This window comes from Salvia splendens, chromosome 4, assembly GCF_004379255.2.
Source record: "Salvia splendens isolate huo1 chromosome 4, SspV2, whole genome shotgun sequence".
Classification (NCBI taxonomy): Eukaryota; Viridiplantae; Streptophyta; class Magnoliopsida; order Lamiales; family Lamiaceae; genus Salvia; species Salvia splendens.
In genome coordinates this window covers 29,288,046-29,307,498 of record NC_056035.1, presented here as the reverse complement: position 1 = coordinate 29,307,498, position 19,453 = coordinate 29,288,046, and the positions used below count along the sequence as shown (strand labels likewise).

At 35.9% G+C, this 19,453-nt stretch overlaps 3 protein-coding genes across 8 annotated transcripts; all 3 read right to left on the bottom strand.

Moving 5' to 3' along the window:
* Positions 1 to 1,544: 1,544 nt before the first annotated feature.
* LOC121800932 lies at positions 1,545 to 2,462 on the bottom strand. Its single transcript, XM_042200420.1, has one exon. The coding sequence runs from the start codon at positions 2,460 to 2,462 to the stop codon at positions 1,545 to 1,547; it is 918 nt and encodes a 305-aa protein (XP_042056354.1).
* Positions 2,463 to 2,621: 159 nt separating this feature from the next.
* LOC121800931 (zinc finger MYM-type protein 1-like) lies at positions 2,622 to 3,416 on the bottom strand. The gene has a single exon (XM_042200419.1). The coding sequence runs from the start codon at positions 3,414 to 3,416 to the stop codon at positions 2,622 to 2,624; it is 795 nt and encodes a 264-aa protein (XP_042056353.1).
* A 2,921-nt stretch (positions 3,417 to 6,337) lies between these two features.
* On the bottom strand, positions 6,338 to 18,275 carry LOC121799348 (DNA mismatch repair protein MSH4-like). Of its 6 annotated transcripts, none has more exons than XM_042198687.1 (24): positions 18,158 to 18,275; positions 17,017 to 17,220; positions 16,916 to 16,951; positions 16,722 to 16,834; positions 16,029 to 16,074; positions 15,028 to 15,074; positions 14,686 to 14,793; positions 13,981 to 14,056; positions 13,377 to 13,449; positions 13,132 to 13,277; positions 12,975 to 13,060; positions 12,493 to 12,632; positions 12,281 to 12,420; positions 12,145 to 12,195; positions 11,387 to 11,450; positions 10,396 to 10,539; positions 10,258 to 10,325; positions 10,089 to 10,147; positions 9,258 to 9,414; positions 8,897 to 8,949; positions 8,717 to 8,815; positions 7,101 to 7,215; positions 6,905 to 7,027; positions 6,338 to 6,629 (listed from the first exon to the last, which is right to left on the bottom strand). In XM_042198687.1, the coding sequence occupies exons 1-24, from the start codon at positions 18,221 to 18,223 to the stop codon at positions 6,465 to 6,467; spliced, it is 2,379 nt and encodes a 792-aa protein (XP_042054621.1). In that variant the 5' UTR covers positions 18,224 to 18,275; the 3' UTR covers positions 6,338 to 6,464. The 6 variants fall into 6 exon arrangements, with proteins under 6 accessions (XP_042054621.1, XP_042054620.1, XP_042054624.1 ...); XM_042198686.1 differs by having other exon boundaries at positions 17,975 to 18,269; XM_042198690.1 differs by lacking the exon at positions 14,686 to 14,793 and having other exon boundaries at positions 17,975 to 18,271.
* Positions 18,276 to 19,453: the final 1,178 nt, after the last annotated feature.

The window sequence follows — 19,453 nt, the reverse complement described above, 5'->3', positions numbered from 1 at the left end:
TTCGCGTTGTTGATCTTGTACAGAAATTAAGATAGAGAGAAAACTCGTTAAAACAAGTGGTGCGAATGAAAATGACGTGCAAATCGCGTAAATATAGTGTTTCGAAAATTAAATAAATAAAAATGGGTTGGCCGATCGCTTGCCGATCGGAAGCCTGCAATGGCGGCCAGTCGACCGGCGAGCGGATCGGCCAGCGAGCGAAAATCGGCATGCGCTCGCCGAATTTCTCACCGAATTGCCGCTCGCTGCCTGCAATGGTTCGGCGAGCAAACCGGCCAGTGCCGGGAATCGGCTAGCCGGTCCGTTCGCCGCCATTGTGGATGCTCTTATTATTAGTTGGAAATTGGAATACTAGTAACGTTAAATACTAATGCAATTATGTTTAGATTTTTGTTTAGTGGACATAAAATTTCAAATTGATTACTTAGTTCTAAATTAATAATTGAACGATTAAATTATGAAAAATATTCTTCATGTGTACTTATTATATTATAAAATAAAGAATGAAAATATGAAAAAATGATGCATTGAGATTGTAATTAAATTTATAGAGAATATTAGTATGATTTATTATGAAGAATTAATTTTACCAATTTTTAGCTACGTTATGTAATATTTAGATTTTTGCATTAAAATCAAAGGACTAGGAGCGATATGAATCCATAGTCTTAGACCATTTTTGTAGTTCACTCTTTTTAAATTGTAGTTCACTCTTTTTAAAGACGGAAGTAGTAGAGCTTAGGAGCTCGGTTGCATGTTTGCAAGAGAGAATAGACTTTGGGAGTTTGGGAGGACGAAGAATCTGTTATTTCATTCATTGCTTACTTGTGGAAGATGTTTAGAGCATCCCCATCCGTGCTCTTGCCAACGAGCATGGACGTGGGCCCGAACCCACTTTTATTACTTTTTTACTTCATGCTCTTACGCAAGAGCACAACACTCACATCTGTGCTCTTCTGCAACGACAAGCTCCAGGGTCCCATTATTCTATTATTCAATTTAAATAAAAACATTTTCACAAAATTAAAATGCATTAAAAATACCCGGAATAATATTACAAATTACAAAAAAAATTAAAAATTACATAATTAAAATTCTAAAAATTAAAAATTACATAATTAAAATCTTAAAAATTAAAAATTATATAATTAAACACCTAAAAAATAAAAATTACATAATTAAACTCCTAAAAATAAAAATTACATAATTAAAGGCTAAAATACCCCTGTGGAAGACTATTCATCCGGCTCTACCCCCAATGTTCTTTGGAGACCCCGTATCATTGCCACATGCGATCGAAGTTGCTCGGGGGTCTTATTTGACCTATCAGCCAAATTGAGTTGGGCCAAAAACCCCCCACAACGAGTTGGTGGGGGGTTGAGGTCAGTGGCGGATCCAGGAATTTATATTCGGGGGTGCGAGTCATATGATAAATCATTATATAGCATACCAAAAATAAAAACTAATACTAAAAGCAATATATTTTGAAATATACAAATTTTAGAGTCATACATTTCAAAATACAAAAATAAACTACATTATATCTAATTTATTTTTCGACGAGTCTTCATTTCTTCAAAACGATTCACTATATCATCATCGGATACTTGTAGAAACACATCTTTCTCAATGAAAGTGACCAAACAATCGTTCAAAGGTTGATCACCCATTCTATTTCTCAACTTATTCTTCACAAACGTCATTCCAGAAAACACTCTCTCTACACTTGCAGTGGCAACCAGAATAATCAAAATCAACTTGATAAGCAAAACCACACGCGAATAAACCACATCTCTTTTTGTTTCAACAAGCTTCACCAAAAGAGAACTAATATCTCGCAAATTCTGAAAGTCTTCATCACTTCTCATGTCTCCAATGAATATATCAAGTTGGCACTCAAGGTCCATCAAATCAATATTTGAAAAATCGGAATGATAAAAAGTGGCAAGTTTGAGTACCTTTTCCTTGTCAAAAGAAGAGAAGCCATCTTTAGGATTGAAGCAAGCCATACATCTGAGCAACTCCATATTAACTTCATCGAATCGATTATCAAGTTCTTGAAGTAATAAGTCAATCACTTTGATAAACACATCAACACGAAAATGATGAAGATATGAAACTTGTTGAACAAAACGTTTTGATCTTCCATGAGGGCTATAGTGAGCTTTCATATCTGGAACAACAATGCCATGTTTATTGCAAATTGAGATTACCTTGTTCAAGTGAATCTCCCATCCATCCTCCCTCATTTTCTGTAGTTGATCTTTGGTTAAAGTGGCAAGCCTCATAGCATTAATGATGTCTTGATCTCTTCTTTGCAAAGCAAGACACAAATTGTTAGTGTACCCAAATATAGTAGTCATTAGTTGTGCCATAAACACGAAATCAAATGACTCTAGTAAGTACAAAATGCCTTGAGCTTTTCCCTTATCATCGAAAACGGAATCTTTCTTTCCAATCATCGTAAGAACTTCAAAAATTGTAGAAAATAAGTCCATGATATTCAAAAGAGTCTTGTAGTGAGAACTCCAACGAGTGTCTCCAGGCCTCTTCAAACTAAGTTCTTGATTCAACCCCGATCCCGATTCAAGTTCACCAATTTCCAAGGCTTGAGCAACTTTTTATGCTTGAACTTCGCGAAGCAATTCATTTCTCTTACAAGAAACTCCAATTACATTCAACAAAATACTAACAGTTTCAAAAAGCCAACTACAATCATCGTTCTTTTTTGAAATGGCTACCAATGTTAGTTGAAGCTGGTGGGCAAAGCAATGTACGTAGTAAGCGCTTGGAGTATCTTTCATGATCAAAGTCTTGAGTCCATGTATCTCACCCTTCATGTTACTAGCCCCATCATATCCTTGCCCTCGAATCTTGGATGGGCTTAATGAATGTTCAACAAGTAAAGTCATAATTGCACTTCTAAGAGACAAAGATGTAGTATCACCAACATGCACAAGACCAATGAATCGTTCAACTACCTTTCCCTTTTTCTTTTCAACATAGCTCAAACAAAGAGCTAGTTGTTCCTTTTGGGACACATCACTAGATTCATCGGCTAATATAGCAGAGTAGTCATCACCAAGATCATCCACAATTCTCTTCATTGTTTCTTTAGCACAACAATTGATGATGTCTTTTTGAATAGTTGGAGATGTCAATTGACAATTTCCAGGGGCATTTTCCAAAGTCACTTTTGAAATAACTTCATTATGTGCCTTCAACCATTTTAAAAGTTCAAGAAAATTTCCCCTATTAAGGGAATCTTCACCTTCCATGTGACCACGAAATACCATGCCTTGTCCCAATAGGTAACGTAAACAAGAAATTGAAGCCTTCAAGCGAACATTATATTCGTTGTTAATCACATCACTAACATTATCTAAAGAAACCAAAATCAATTTTGTTTTTGCCATCCCTCAAGTTCACATATTTCTCATAAGCAATATTATGAGCACTTTTAACTCCACCAATATGTTTTATAAATCGTTCCGGCTTATTCCACGACTTAAATCCTTTATTCACAAATGCATCACCCCCCGCATGTCGAACTTCATTCTTGAACAAGTAGCATACAAACAAAATGCAGCATCTTCATCCATACTATATTCAAGCCAATCCCATTTATCAAACCATGAAACCATGAAACCATAAACCGACGACGCGAACCTCCAACTTCTTTTTGAGGAAAAGAAAAAGTTCTTGGCTGACAAGGTTTTCTAAGAATATACGCCCTCCTAATTGTATCTCGCTCATTTGGAGGATATTTCATTATATCGGTTCTTCTAATAGGATCATGATGAAGTTTTTCGATATCATAAATCAATTCTTCCTCCTGTAATGGCACACTAGCATCTGAAGGAGATACAATACCAATTGAATTTGAAGCCGGAGAGCTTGAAGGTGGAGAGCTTGAAAGTGGAGTGCTTGAAGCCGGAGAGCTTGAAGGTAGAGAGCTTGAAGCCGGAGAGCTTGAACTATCATGAGTTTTTCTCCTTTTGGACATAAATTGTCGAAGATCGGATTGTTTTCTCATTACTTTTTATTTTATTTCCTGCACACGATGTCATTACAAAATTTGTCAAAATAAATATTGACCATTCAATTCTAATGTTGTGCATTCATGCTTAATAATCCAAACTAGGAGGAGACAGAACAAAGAGATTAGTTCTCCGCAAGATTTTATCTCAAACTCTATCTCAATTCATGTTAATCATCTCTGAAATCATTTATTTCATCAATCAGGAACATCTAACCACAAAAACCATAAACTCTAAGATATATAAATTTTCAATCTTCAAAAACAATTCAGTAAAGAAGAGCTACCTTGATAACCTTCCAATTTCGTGATTACTTTTACAAACCGTTAAACCGGTGATGAACTTGAGAATTTAAAAGAAATAAGGTACGGAGGTTTTGAGGAGGTGTGGCTGTCGAACTTCAGGGGAAAAAAGGAATTGGAAAGAAAGAATGCATTTTCTTAACTTAAAAAATTCCTATAACAAATTATTTTAAATATATAATATTACTAAAAAAAAATTTGGGGGGTACACTCGTACCCCCATTGTCCCTTCTCCCTCCGCCACTGGTTGAGGTGGCACAAAGGGAGCGGGGGCAGATGGAGTCGCGGCGCGACGGCGGTTGGACGTCGACTTCTTCATTCCTTGCGGCCGGCGTCGGGGCTACCCAAGTTAGCTCCGGCAAACTGGGTGGACACCTCATCGGAGCCGGCGTCGGATAGAGATACCGACCTCGACCGTTTTCCGAAGGAGCTAGAGGAGGATGCTACGCCTTCCCTATACTTCGGATGCCCATGCGCCTCCTGCCAAACATTGAGGTACTTGAACGGTTTGTAGTATTGAGATTGGTAGGTCGCCAACACGACACTGATGATGTCGACCTCGCTTCGGTCGCTCCCCGCCGACCGCTCTTCCTGGAGGTAATACCCGTGAAACTTTTGGATTTCTTCGTTTGCTCTGTATATGGCATTGCGCACCATACTCTCGTTGCGCTCGATTGTTCCAGCCGGCCGATTTTCATTGTACCGGTGACAGATGCGCCACCAAAATGGTCCCCGGATTGGTTCGTGCCAATCTCCGGATCTTCGGAGATAGATAAAAACGCTTTGAATAATTGCTCCATCTCCCCCGGAGTGTACGGGGTGCTGCGGACACCACGAGTAGGAAGAGTAGGAGTTTGAGAGTCGCCGCTCCCTCCCGCTCTAGGTACGGGTGGTTCGGGTGCCCACCCGTATTGCCCATCGGGGGCATCTTGTTCGTCGACCAGGTAAGGTCGGTAGCCATCCGGAGCTTACGAACTTTGGGTTTGAGGAGGGGGCGAAAATTCCATTTTCGGACTAGGAAATGGTTGTGAACCGAACCATTCGTGGTTCCAACCTGGGAGCCGGAGGGGTGATCGCCGGAGCCGGACATTTTTTTGTTAAGAGTGAAAGAAAGATTGAGAATTGTAAGAATGGAAATGAGAGAATTTAGATGAGAATTGTGTAGTGTGGTGTGAAATTTTTTGTGTGGAAGTGAGGGTATTTATAGATGAAAATGTGTATTTTTGGGGAAAAATTGAAAAATAAATTAAAAGTGGGGAGAAAACGGATATAATTTTTTGGGAAGTGGGAAAATATATATTTTTTTTTATTTTTAATCGAATTTTTTAATTAAAATCTGATTTTTAAAAAAAAAACCAACGAATTTGCCGTTGGCCAATCAGGAGCCGCCACGTCAGCTGCTCGCTGGCACGGACGTGCTCTTAGCTAAGAGCAGCGCCGCAGCAGGGGCGAGCAGCATTCCTCCGCGCCGCTGGCACGGACGGACAGACGCCGTGCTTCTACCGCTGCGGATGCTCTTACAATGTTATTTACGGGAAACACAAGAGTTTAAACTCATCAATCCAATTCAACTAAACTAACTACTTCCTCAACTGACTTTATCCTCTCCCTTAACCTCTTTTCTCTTATTTCTTTGATCTGTCTTCTTCGGCCATCTTGATGTGCTTATTTCATGTATCCCTTTCTACCATCTATTTCCATTCCTTTTTAGTTTTAATCAAATAGACACACAATATTTATTTTTCAGTAATCTAACTGACTAATTTTTTAATTGTCACTTTTTTTCCTATGCCATCTTCAGAACGCCACATCACATTCATGATGAAAATTAATCTTGTGACGTTATTGAGAACATGTTAAATATCACAATGATTTCTAGTACTCCATTTTTTTCCAATTAATCTTAGAATGTTGATGTACCATCTCCTCGTAAATCGAATTAAGCAAAATTCAGTGAAGAAATAAAATCTAGTTCACTACCTACATCTTTCGAGGTCAGCCAAATGTAAGTCCTTGTAATCAGATTTCATTTAGACCAAAGTGTTTTTCAATTCCATCTTTTTCTTTTTCAACAAACCAAATCCCACTCCATTGAATCATTAGCAGTTACACAAGAGGCTCTTCAAAGGCCTCCCTGAATACAGCATTCCTTGAGATTCTGCAGTGCTGCTCGAATAGAGTCTTCGTCTTGGTTAGAGAATTTCAGGCATATAAGTCGTTGAGCAACGCGATATGCCATTTGAAGATCATGATGCTGACAAAAGCTGATCTGTATTCTCTCCGCTTCCTAGGGACAGATAATATATCATGCTAACAAAATTGGTAAATGTCACTAGAAAATATAATGCTGAAAATATAAGACCAGAAGAACCATAAAAACTAAATTTAAGGTGAGCAAACAAGTATAGTATCTGGCAATAGAAATTAGAGAGATTAGCGTTTACAGAATTTCAGTGAATTTGGATCAGTTAAATACGTGAAAGATATTAGTAATAATATTCCAACTAGCATATTTTGGGTAAGCATTAAACAGAATGAGGCATGCTGGTTTGGGAAATGTACCTTCTGTATAATCTTTGATGTGATACTTTCGGCTGACTCTATCACTGGAACCGGTAGTCCAGCTACGCTTGCTAGCATAAGGCCATAGTGCGCAACAGTTCGGGGCCCATCTTTCAGTTGAAACTGGTTTAAGGCAGTCGACATAAGAACATGCTAAGCATCAGACATAACCATGTCATCCAGACAAACACACTACCTTGAAATCCATGTGCTTATTCTTGATCTCGACATCAAAGTGTACAATTTTCACATTTGGATATGTTGTGGCCAGCTCGGATAAGTTCTCCATATGAGTAGCAAATATGGTGTACCTAAAATCAAATGATTATTAGTCTATGCAGTACTATCCCATTTTCCTTCTCCAGAGGCAGAGTTGGTCTGTTCATAATATGTATAGGACTTGGGGACAAGAAAACTGCTGAGAGAAATTAACTTACTGACAAAAGGTGACCCAACTTCCATTACATAGCTAACACTTTATTTCCCCCGTCCACATTAGACAAAATTATACTCCCTCCATCCCATTTGAACATCTTATTTATTTTGGGCATAGTTATTTAGGAGAGAAGGCTACTTGGATGATTATGATACGGAGTTATAGGTTGGCGTACAATAAGCATTCGCTAATCACGGTTCTAATCACCACAAATCTCCTAAACCTTTTTCATATACTCCATTATTTTGTCTTATTAAATATTTCCTCCAAACTATACTAGAGATTACTTAGATACGCATTCTGAGAATGTGTAACTAAACACGCATTCTGACCCATTAACATAAACGGGAAAAAAAAGTGGCCCATTCATGGAAGAGATTTTCCAGAGGGGCCCATTTATCGAATTTTGCCATAAATAGCTGGTTGTTACCAGCTCCAGGTGATTCTGAAGGCCAAGTACTTTTTTATGCTTGAAGGGGTCGAGCATATTCAGCTTGATGGTTTATTTTATGAGGGATTGAGGCATCATCTCAGTTACTAGATAGTATTATAAATCTTCAACTAAGTATGAATGGTGATTCATAAGGAATTTGTTTAGATCATAACCTGTCAAGAGTATCCCATCAATATACAGAGGCTTAAAGGCCTAGTTGGTGTGTACTTTAGATGATATTGGAAGCTATCTGAAATCTATAATGAAGACTTCCCATTACAATTAAACATAATAGTAGTCACTAGACATTAATGTTATGTGAACCAGAGTTACCTATAGCATTTCTAATTGTCTATAAACACTGAAATCACCGCACCCTAATGTATTATTGATCTTTAAAAAAATCCTTGTAGTACTACTTGTCCTTGCAAACATTAAGCTACGTATGAGATTCAGGAGCTTAAACAATCAAATAAATGTACCTAAACATCACAAGAATGACAACTTATACGTAAATTGGCTGACAAATATTACTACTACATTTTAATAAATACAAGTTCATGTTATTTATTATCAACTCACTGATTTTAACCTGATCTAACACAACAAATTAAAGAAATCATCAAGACATCTTTAAGAGAGATGATTCATCATATCATGAGCTGTTATATCATAAGTTGTTAGCAGAAGAATGAAGAATCTAACAAGATATGAAATCTCAAACAACAAGTAGGCATACAATCCCTTCGACTTCGACTTCGACTTGAAAGGGAGGACCTATCAGGTCGGATTTACGCAAATTTATCAAGATCATCAAATTCTGAGTAACCATAAACTGAAACTTACTTTAACTCCAGCAATTTATACTGCTTAGATTTTATGCACATACTTAAAAAGCTAGTTTGTGAATCATAAACAGAGAAAAAATGTTAAAGAAAAATACGCTTTTAAAGCCAGTAGATGTTCACAACAGCTCCAAGCAATTGCAAAACCATCAGAGGAAGATGTTGCTCTCCCTAATTCATCTACAACAATCAGACTTCTGCAGACAGCACATAAAGCTCTGTGGGACATCATTGATGAAGCCAATACACAAATTATGAATAAGAAGTCGCTAATATACCTATGAGAAGCATTTTGCAGGATAAAAGCAGTCTCTTTCATCTCGGTCATAAACTGCAAAATGAAAGACTTGCAGTAATAGAGACACTAGTCGCATCATGTTTATACAGAGGAATTCCTAGTTCAGTGGAATAGATTTCTTTGAATGATGAGAAGACATTCTTTCTTTCTTTTCCCCTTTTTCTCCTTTTTAATGGTTTCTTCTTGTAGTCCTATTTACTTTCTACATTTTAACCAAATGAGTTTGGCAAGATTTGTCTAGGTGGAATAGGGGAGGGTTACACTTACACTCCCCACCAGATCAATATAAACTAGTGAAGCTAAACTAAAAAAATTTAAAGCTACAAGATCAAAACATTTACCGAGCTAGAATTTGATTCAACACTGTCCATAGTTCCCATCCTAGTAAATATGCGATCAACTATTCTCAAAGTTGCAAACTGAGCAGGAACGTAACACCCAATTTGAGCGAGGATGACTACAAGGCAAACTTGCTGAAGATAAGTACTCTTCCCACTCCTATATATAAAAAATTAATAAACAAATAAAAAATATTGTTATACAATATTATCATCATATCATATATGAATATGTATGGTTAGCTAAACAAGGCTTGTGGAAATATGAAAAGAAAATAAATACAATAAGAAGCTTTCCAGAACCTGCTAAATTAGCATACACAGGTCCTTTATTATTCATTGTGTCAAAATTTCATGAATTATAATCCTATGTAGCTCCTGTCCTAACTAACTGATTAGATACTTTTCCATTCTGCAGTCCCAGTGGTTTAAAATATACTACTTCCGTCCCTTTAAAATAGAATCTGTTTCCATTTTGGTCCATCCCTAAAATAAAAAATTTCTAAATTTTCTATTTTAGGAAGTGGACCCCACAATCCACTAACACTACTTCCACTACTTTCCTCTGTCTTACTTTACCAAATTTTCTCTCCTTCTCTCTTATTTTACCAATTATGTATTAAAACTAATGTTGTTTCAAAAGTTTCTATTTTTCAAAGACGGAGGTAGTATCCTGTAAATGTGTTAGAGAAGCTTTGACAGAAAGTTGCCAAAGTTTTTTTCACTTAAATGGTGCCATTAAACAAAATGTAATCATACAAGAGACATAGCTTCTCAAACTGAAGCATACACAAACCCTTATAAAGAGAAAGTTTCAGGAGTAAATTTTCTTACATGTTTGGGCCCGTTACAACTACCATATTTGATGCTTCAGAAAGAAAAATGTTGTTGGCCTGCATAAGTAAAATTTCTTACATTAAATGATTACTTTGTTAGTATAACGAACCCCGTAAGGTTGTCTAGCCAGAATATAGTGGTTGCAATTGTCAGAACATAAACTTACCACAAACTCATTGTGTACGTTTTCAAGAATGGGATGTCTTCCTGAATCAATTGCCAATGGTCCATCATCTACAAAATATCTAATTGTTATGCAGGCCTAAAAATTAAGATCTTGGTCATCAGTTAAGGTAACACTAACATGTAAATCTTGGTCTGGTGTATTTTTCAACTGGCTTTGTTGATATTGTATGAGCAAATGAATTGACCATCATATCAAGAAGGCATAAAACCTCAGCAAGAAAAGTAAGCTGAGAGACATCCTTCCGTATGTCTTCCATCAGTTCTGCATCATGTACAGGAGGTGTTAAATACGTCTTGGGTTCAACAAAGACTGGAATGGCGTCTAAGACTTGATTTTTATATGAAATTTGAAAGTCTGATCACAGATATACGCTGGAATCAATAGATATATCTAATTGAACATATGTGGGACAAGACTTGCATGTTTGAGTGAGAAACAGTAACCTAGTAAAAAAGGCAAGCAACTTCATTCCAGGTATAGATGGTCCAATACATGTACTTCCTTAAAGAAATATCCATTTATCAAATGAGAAGTTACAGTTTGGGGTACAGGGGCTTGGCTAGATCACTGGGAAACATTTCAGAATCAACAAGAAACCCTACAAAATGCAGAAATCATCATTTAAAGTTCAACCTGAGATTATTATGCTTGTTATTGCACTCTATACTGAACAAAAATCTTAGTTCAAAAATAAAGCACCAGGTGCTTGCCAACTTTAATCCTACACGGAAAACAAAATTCTAAAGTATGGTCAATCACCATGTACTGTGATTACACAAAAACTGTTTACCACTATCTTTTCAAACTCAAGATAAGTATAAAAAACAGAAATTGACTGCAAAGAGCTGATCAACCAGGTGCTTGACACAATAATGTGTTGTTCCAGTTCCTCCATGATGAAATGTACTATAATTTTGAACCAAAGATAAAAGCGATATGCACTTTTACACTTCAATCATAATGGGGAAAAAGATTCTGAAGCACCACTTAGCCTTCGTGCACCAAAATATAGAAATAAGTAAGATCTGCACGGGCATGAGACTTTTGAAATATTTAAGTAACATATAGAAATATGAGAGTAAAGATGCAGTCAGTTAAGTAGACAAACCCTCCAGGCAACACTCTGTCCGGATATAGCATTCTTTAGCTGCAGACTTGTTTCTTACATTCAACTGCAATCAGAGAGGGGTCAAATGCAAGCAACCTTGTTTTGGATATACGGAACAAAAAGGGACCTTAATGGTCGAATAAACGGGCATATTTATGCTTGTTCTGGATATAATTGCAATCCTAACTAATGTGCAGTATTAATACTTAAATTGCAGTGCATACTAATGATTCTTCAATGTTAGTCTTATTGCAACCAAGGTTATATAATTTGTATTGCTTAAAGCATCTCAGAGACTACAAATTCATGTAATACTATTCATTACCCTCAATCGCAGACTTCAATAAATTTTGTTATGTGAAATGGCGATTTAAAGAAACTATTCAAGAATTTCAGAAGTATATAATCAGTGATAGTGTTTGCCCTTCCATTCTATTGAGTTCAAATGAATCGCCCAAATAAAGGAACAAGATGTACATATAACAAAAGGACTTCAAAATAATCACATTAAAATAGAATCTCTGAATCATGTACTGGTGAAAGAACTCAAACATTCTATAATCATCAGTTAAATGTTACAAAGTACATACACCAAAATGTACTTGATTAAAGTAAAAGCTATAAAGCATGCAAACTAGCATACAAACTAAATCACTTTAGTTCTTTCCATTCATACTGAGATGTGTATTTAGTTTTAACATTCCCAAATATTAACTTATGTGAATATGGTTAACATGACAAGTATATAAACTACTCACAGAGGCCAGTTCTAAAGAAGAACAATGTATGTTGTTTCCATGTCTATTGACCTGATAATGATTCATAAAAAGGTTAGATGTCTAAGAAAACAGGCTAAGCAAGTACTCAATGAAAATGAGTAAATCATTCTTTCACCTGGATAAACTTGTTGGGAAGTTTTCCTTGTATTTCCTTCTGAGGTATGTTAAAGTAAAAACCTTGTCTGCTATTATATGGGATTTTCAAATTTGGCAGCTTAAAGTCCTCCCTGTATTTGTTTGCCAAGTTGTATATTGCTGCAACCTATTGATTAGTATGCTGAAAGTTGGAATAATTATTGAGAAAACCGCACCTTTAATGAAAAATACCTTCACTAGTATCACAGAATGATCTCCGAGCAATATCTAGAAGTCCATCAATTCCTGCCTTGACAGCAAAACACTGTTGAGTTCGAGCAACAAAAGGAACACGTGCATGAAGAACATCGTCATCAATGACCTCTCCTATCCTGAATAATAAGTACGCACCATTATCATTTTTGCATAGTATTCATTGACCCAAGAAATTACTGATTCATGAAGTTATAAACTCAATTAATGGTCACTTAATAATACTACCTCCGTCCTTTAAAAATAGAAACTATTTCCATTTTGATCCGTCCCTTAAAATTAGAAACTTTCTATTTTAGTATTTTTTTCCCCTCTAATAAGATGGGACTCATTCTCCACTAAAAATACTTCAATCACTTTGTATTTCTATCTCTCTTACTTTACCAATTGTGTATTAAAATCCGTGCCGTTTCAAAAGTTTCTATTTTTAAAAATCATTGCTACCAATTATACCTACATACCTTGTTCGCATAGTAGCAAACTTTTCATTATCGCATATGGACTTGTATATATTTTTGAAGAGGTAAGAATTTGCATCCTTAAGCACCTATAATGATCATGGATTAGAAATTAATTTCTCCACGAGTATAAAGCATACAGACAGATAGCTTAATGTACCTTGGAGAGTAGTGGCAAGGAATCAAGAGCTGTTTTAAGAAGAATAATGCTTGATATCAAGATTTGGCTCTTTCTGGAAGTGTCACTGGTCAAGACTTCATTGGTAACTTTCTTTTGCTTGAAGCAGAAATGACAGAGGACCTTATCTGGATGCAGCACAAAATCATCATAAATGTGCCAAACATACTATGTCATAGCAGCAAACTACTAAACAATTCTGTCCAGTCATCTTTTTCAATACTTACCAGTTTCTTTTGGAAACTTACGGAGAGCCTGAGAGAGGCCAAAAAATAGTTGCTCGTTGCTCATTAGCTCATCCTGAAAAAGAATCAGTTTTATCATGATAGCATATTAAGAGCTAGTCGTATTTTTTTTGTTTTACTAGATGTAAACAAAAGGGTCTAGTATTGAGTGTCTCCTTGCAGCCACCAAATAATAAATAAATACCATTGCAGGCTTCCAAAATAATTTGGTCTCCAGACAAGGGAGTCATTTATCTTTTATGAGATAGAGTTGTAAGGAGAATATATAGACACATAACTCTTTAAAGAGTATTAGAGTAGTTTAATAATTTTGATGGTTTACTGGGGGGTGGGGTTACTTTGAGGGATAGGATGGAAGATAACAATACATAGGCTAGTGTAACATTTACTTAGATGGATTAATTTTGAACTTTTTTGACCATCTTATTCTTCAGATACTCATTCTTATGTTTTTTCATTCTATTTCCTATCAGTTAAAGTAAACACCTAAGTAATGGATAATCAATCAGTTTAATATTGTAATTATGAAACAGGGTATCTACAAGTTGTTTTACATGCTTTTTGAGGGAACATACTAAAAACTTACAAGACAATCAAGACGGGCATTGATAGTCTCAATGTTTTTTAGGGGCTGCAAAAGATTGGCGCGCAAAAGTCTGGTGCTGCATAGAGAAAGAAATGTAAGATTTCTATGTATGAGAAACATGGCATAAAATTATACAGATCTATCATGATCTGGGGTTGCAGAGATTAACCATTTCCCACATGGAGGAGATGGCTTTCTAGAACTAGTGCCCGAGCAATCCATTTAGTATTTGGAGAGTGTAACTTTACTGTCTTATATCATTAGCTGTCCATGTGGGACTTACATTTTACAACCTTCACGTTCTCAAATTGCATTGGTATATATATTTTTTCTAGACTTTAAATGCTATCCAAGTACCAGTATCCTATAACCTGCTCTTGAAATAAATGTAATATTTTTTACTTACCATGTTTTTATTTATCTCTCTAGTGCATTTGAAACAAGATTTTTGAAAAATAAGCTCAAACCCACAGCTTAAAAGGAATTTCAGTCAAGTGAATGCATCCCAAATTAAATCCTTACAGGAAATAGAAGTATCCGGCATTAAAATGCCTTTCCTAGAATATAAGTGCAATCATATCAGTCATTTTCAATCAAAAGCTGGTCTGAAGCACAGCTGCTACTAGCAGTGTAACATATTGATATATGTCAGCTGCCCAAAAAAGAAATAATCAAATGTATGATTCATGAAAGCCAAATGCATACCCTCCCACTGTCCTTGTTGTTTTGAGAATGTGAAATAAACTTCTCTTCTTGTTGTTAGAGCCCCAAAGACAAGAGTGCATCGGCTCTATAATTTCCAAGTTTTGGACACTGTTGTCATAAGACTACATTACAACTCTACAGGAAGCATAGTGAGATGAGGAGCCATAAAAAATATGCAATGCTTGCTTTTCAAGAGAATAAATGCCCAGAAACATGATAAAACAGAAGGGAGAGGATAAGCACATCATTCTACAAGTTAGAGAGAGTATCTCCTTCTCCCAACATCTAGAATTTCTTGCTGCTAACAAAAAGCACCAGAAAAGTAAAGCAGGGACAAGATACCTAGTAGCGTCTATATTCATGTGGTCAAATGATCCATTAAATGTGACCTGTCACGAAAAAAAAAAAACAATTTTGTTCGCAATGAGCATAACTTGACGCAAGTCAGCAATTTAGTGAAGACCAGAATGAAGAAAATTTTAGTATCTGCAATTTACAGGATCAAACTAGATCATTTTTATGATACTACAAGAGTGTTCTACAGAGAATTAAAATTAGATGAAAGAGGGGGTTGCCTAACCATCTCTGGCAGTAACTACTGTACATATGAACAATGGCATACCCATATTCCCCTTTAAGCAATCTAAAAATGTATCACTTTCTAAAATGGTTATTAGCTTTCAAATTGTCCATGTATGCATGAAGAATGGCATACCCATATTATCCTTTAAGCCATCTAGAAATATATCCCTTCCAAAAATGGTCATTAGCTTTCAAAATGTCCACTGTTGTAAGATTTTAGCTCTCCACAAATGACTGAATATTTGTTACTCAATGAGAATTTTGAAAAAAGAAGCTTCATGATTTCAACCACTTAGGAATGGTTAATGTGTTTTGAGATTTTAAAACTTAGAGATGAGCATGTCTTTATGAGAAGATAAGCATGATAAGATTTTGCGTCTTAACTTCAAGAGTCATGGTTAAGATTCCATAAAACTGTCCTTACCCGAGTTAGTTACTGCATTCATGATCAACAATTTACCTTTGACAAATTATCAAAATTGTATACCTTTGATTAAAAATAAAATAAATTCATATAAATATGGATTGATTCCTGTGTTTCTTATTTATAATGGCAACACTTTGAGCATTTCATTCATGGATATAGCTCAAACACCAAACACTATATAATCATGGCAGCACTTGGCTTTCAATGAATTCCAAGATTTTAATGACTTAAATAATGTGCACATATTTTTGAATTCTTCACTTGAAGAAAAGGTTCATTTGCTTCAATTTGTCAAGAGTTGCCACAGCAATAAATGCAGAGGACAAAAACTTACTGACAGTGAGTGGTTTGTGATGATCAACCCTTTCTCAGCCTCTATCCTGTGGATAATGCAGTATAAATTTATTTCAAAAATCTTAGACAGTTATGAGAATACTGAAAGTTTCTATATTTCAAATAAAATGGTGACAGAGTGATGGCAGGAATACTATTCTTAGTTTCTCTGATAATGGCACCTAGACAGGATTCTTCACTGAATATTTCTTATCTAGTTGCAATTGGATTAAACAAAATATTTGTTAACAAGACTTTATCATAGAGCTGGAACATTATCATGAATTACTCAATCAGATCAACTGATGATGAGGAATAAGGGATGGAGGGCAGGTCTTGAAAATATAATGCATAAACTGCACTTCACAAACCATTTGGTTTGCTTTTAAAATGCTATATTTAATTATATAACTCATAATGTTCTCAAGATGCCGACATAGGAAGTATTGAAACATTAAAACAAACTAAAAAGGTAAAACTGTCCATTTAGGTCACAAACCAGGTCAAGGGACAAAAAGAACTATCCATATAGGAATGCGGTAAAGATCCAAAGAAAATAATAGAACCAAAAAGGACTATAATTCACATCTTAGAGCAAGCTTACTAACTTTCTCCATCTACAAACATTCTATTCTCTAGTTCATGTGAAGAAAACATATATATTCAAACTCTAAGAAATCTAGAGAAGAAATACCACTTGATAGTTGCAGCAGCTGCAGCCAAGCAAAGATAATATTGTTTGGAATAGGTCTCCAGACCAAGAGCAGATGGTTCATTAGCTGCCAAGTTTTTCACCAGCGCGGCCCCCTTTAAAAAAATGCATTATGCATGTTATCTGTGAACTTCAAACACAGATAGGAAGGAATAAACTCAATGAGATATGGCTACCCTTGTGTCATCAAAGCAACCGCGAGCCATTATAACCTGCAGATGTAGAGAGAAGATTACTTTATGAAGCCCTACAATTCAAGGGATGCAAAGCAGAATACCTTTGTGGATGAAGAGCAAAATTTATCGACCAGCTCTGAGACTCCAACCATGCCGTCTGGAGCTAGCTTTGTAGGTGTAACAATAGTTACCATGGGATCATAAAAAATCAGCAGTGTTCTTGTGTTATGGTATGAGTTGCTGGTCTCAATGTACTGAGAAAGATCAAATGAAGCTGATCTCAAGTCAAATGCAGCAACTCCTACCTGAAAAGTTTATAGTATGGTCAGCATTATGGAAGTAAAATATGCAGCTTAATCATCTAAACCAATTCAACATCTTTAGAAGAAGTATTCATAAAAAGGCATTTGAAGTCTCTAGATTTTATGATCAAAAGCAAGGAGATGTCAATATATTTCAGAATATTTAGCCTGAGAGCTTCTGACCAGCACATGCCCCTTACAACCAAATAGAAAAACTGTTTGAAAATTTTATGTCCATGTATTAGCAAAAGTTGAAACATCCTATTGTAAGAACAGCTCCAGAATCATATACTCTCTTGCATAGGGTTATGCTATGTTTTGAATCCATGGAAGTTTTCTTATAAGTGGAATTTGGCAAGTGTGTTGCTTCCAATTATATATAATAACCACAAATGAGCTGAATTTTGGCAAACATCCACACAGTATTCGCAATCGTGCAGCTCTACGATAAGCACATGCATCTAACAAAATGAATTTATGCTGCCGCGCAGCATTCGCAGAAACAACTTAAACAAACGAACAGCACTAGAATAAATGAAATCGAGCCGATGGAACTGCATCTGACCACAGAGACATAGTTATAAGCTCGATAAATCCAACGATTTCCACAAATATAAGAGAAAATGTCATATCGAGTTCGAAAATCATAAGTTCCTTTGCATACGATTCATACTAACAAATAAACTCACGAGCAAAATTGGTAATCAAGCATGCGAAACCGAACATTAGTTGTAGATCAAATAAAATAACAATTCACCTCGGAACTGCACGACAATGACGGAAGCATCAACAAAATGAAAGGCTGAGTAAGAAAACCAAAATTGTGGCTGTAGCATGTAACATCAGAAATTTTGCACATAAAATTAATCGATCGCTATCAGAATCCCCATAGACACGCAATAGTAGGTGTTTTTGTGTGTATGCGAACAGAGAGATAGACCTCTTTAGCACGGTTCTCGATAAGGCCGACGATGAAGCTGGATTTCTCTCCAGTATCGTCTTCCATCTTTCTGTAGCGGAGTTCAATCGAAACACGAAATGCGCGCGGCACCTTCGTATTCAACACACTAGTACTACCGCGAAAAAAAAAGTAAAATATAAAATATCCACTTTTTTGGATATATTAAATGAAATTGTGACACTTTTGTTAAAAAATAAAAATTGTTAGGTAAAAAATCAATAGAATAAAAAAGGCGACAAATACATAGTCGAGGGAAAATAAATTGGTTGCTACTTCAAAATAACATGAAACAAAATAAGATTTAAGACGAACCAAGCCATTTGTAAATTAGTAGTACAAAACTCAGTTTAGGAGAAGTTTAACAGCATCAACTTGTTACGGATATGTTCACAAGCCATATAAATAAGGTTATTTACGAAAAAAAAATAAGATGTCTACGTAAGTTACATGTGAGGTCTTGTGTCGATGTAGATTAAGTTGTCAGTGTCGATGATAATTAATCGTTTCTCCTTGCCACTTCAACGATAACTTGTTATATAATTCTATTCATAGATGAGTTATCTATCTTACCAAACATGCAAGGATCTTTGATATGCGTTCAGATGTAGGGTAGGGCTTCAAACCATCCAAACATATTCCAAGATCGTAAGATCACGAAGATCAAGTGGATAAGCAATAGAAGGCTCAAAAGTAGCAATATATTCTTCTAATGTTCCATCTTGACGTGTCGTGTGTGATGCCTCCCTCGTAGCCATCTAATGTTTCAGTTTGCCCGAAACGTATGAGAAATTCCTTTGTGAACTTATCCCGCGTGTAAAGTCCAAAGATCGTCGTAGCATCAATTGAAACCATGACATCATGGGTGTAGTCAATGCGCTGAGCGTAAGTTCCGCCCTTTGATCTAAGGGTGTTCGTTGAACATCATCTCTGATTTGATTGTGTTCTTCAGTTTGCCTAGACCCGCACATAAATTTTATAACTCTTCCAATGCCATAAACTAACGAGCTTGCTCATCTGTCCATGTTCGCTGGAAATAAATATACGTTCACCGCATCATATTTCAACGTGCACCAAATTGCTAGGAGTAAAGGCGACGTTATGCTTGAATGAAATGATGAATTACATTGCAATCAAACTATTTGTATAAATGGCTGACTATCGAAATTCAATGGTAGTTCATCACCTTTCTTCACTTTCTGGAATAACAAGAAGCAATTAGATAATCCACAATCACACACACATAAAATGGTAATAGGAAAGGACTTTGTCATTGTG

Excerpts from the sequence above, each read along its gene's own strand:
- LOC121800932 (XM_042200420.1), bottom strand. The coding sequence starts at position 2,462 with ATGATTGGAAAGAAAGATTCCGTTTTCGATGATAAGGGAAAAGCTCAA.
- LOC121800931 (XM_042200419.1), bottom strand. The coding sequence starts at position 3,416 with ATGGCAAAAACAAAATTGATTTTGGTTTCTTTAGATAATGTTAGTGAT.
- LOC121799348 (XM_042198686.1), bottom strand. The coding sequence starts at position 18,076 with ATGTGCAAAATTTCTGATGTTACATGCTACAGCCACAATTTTGGTTTT. Across the intron at positions 12,196-12,280 it reads TTCCCAACAAGTTTATCCAG|GTCAATAGACATGGAAACAA; the intron begins GTGAAAGAATGA and ends AATCATTATCAG. Across the intron at positions 10,148-10,257 it reads ACGTACACAATGAGTTTGTG|GCCAACAACATTTTTCTTTC; the intron begins GTAAGTTTATGT and ends TTACTTATGCAG.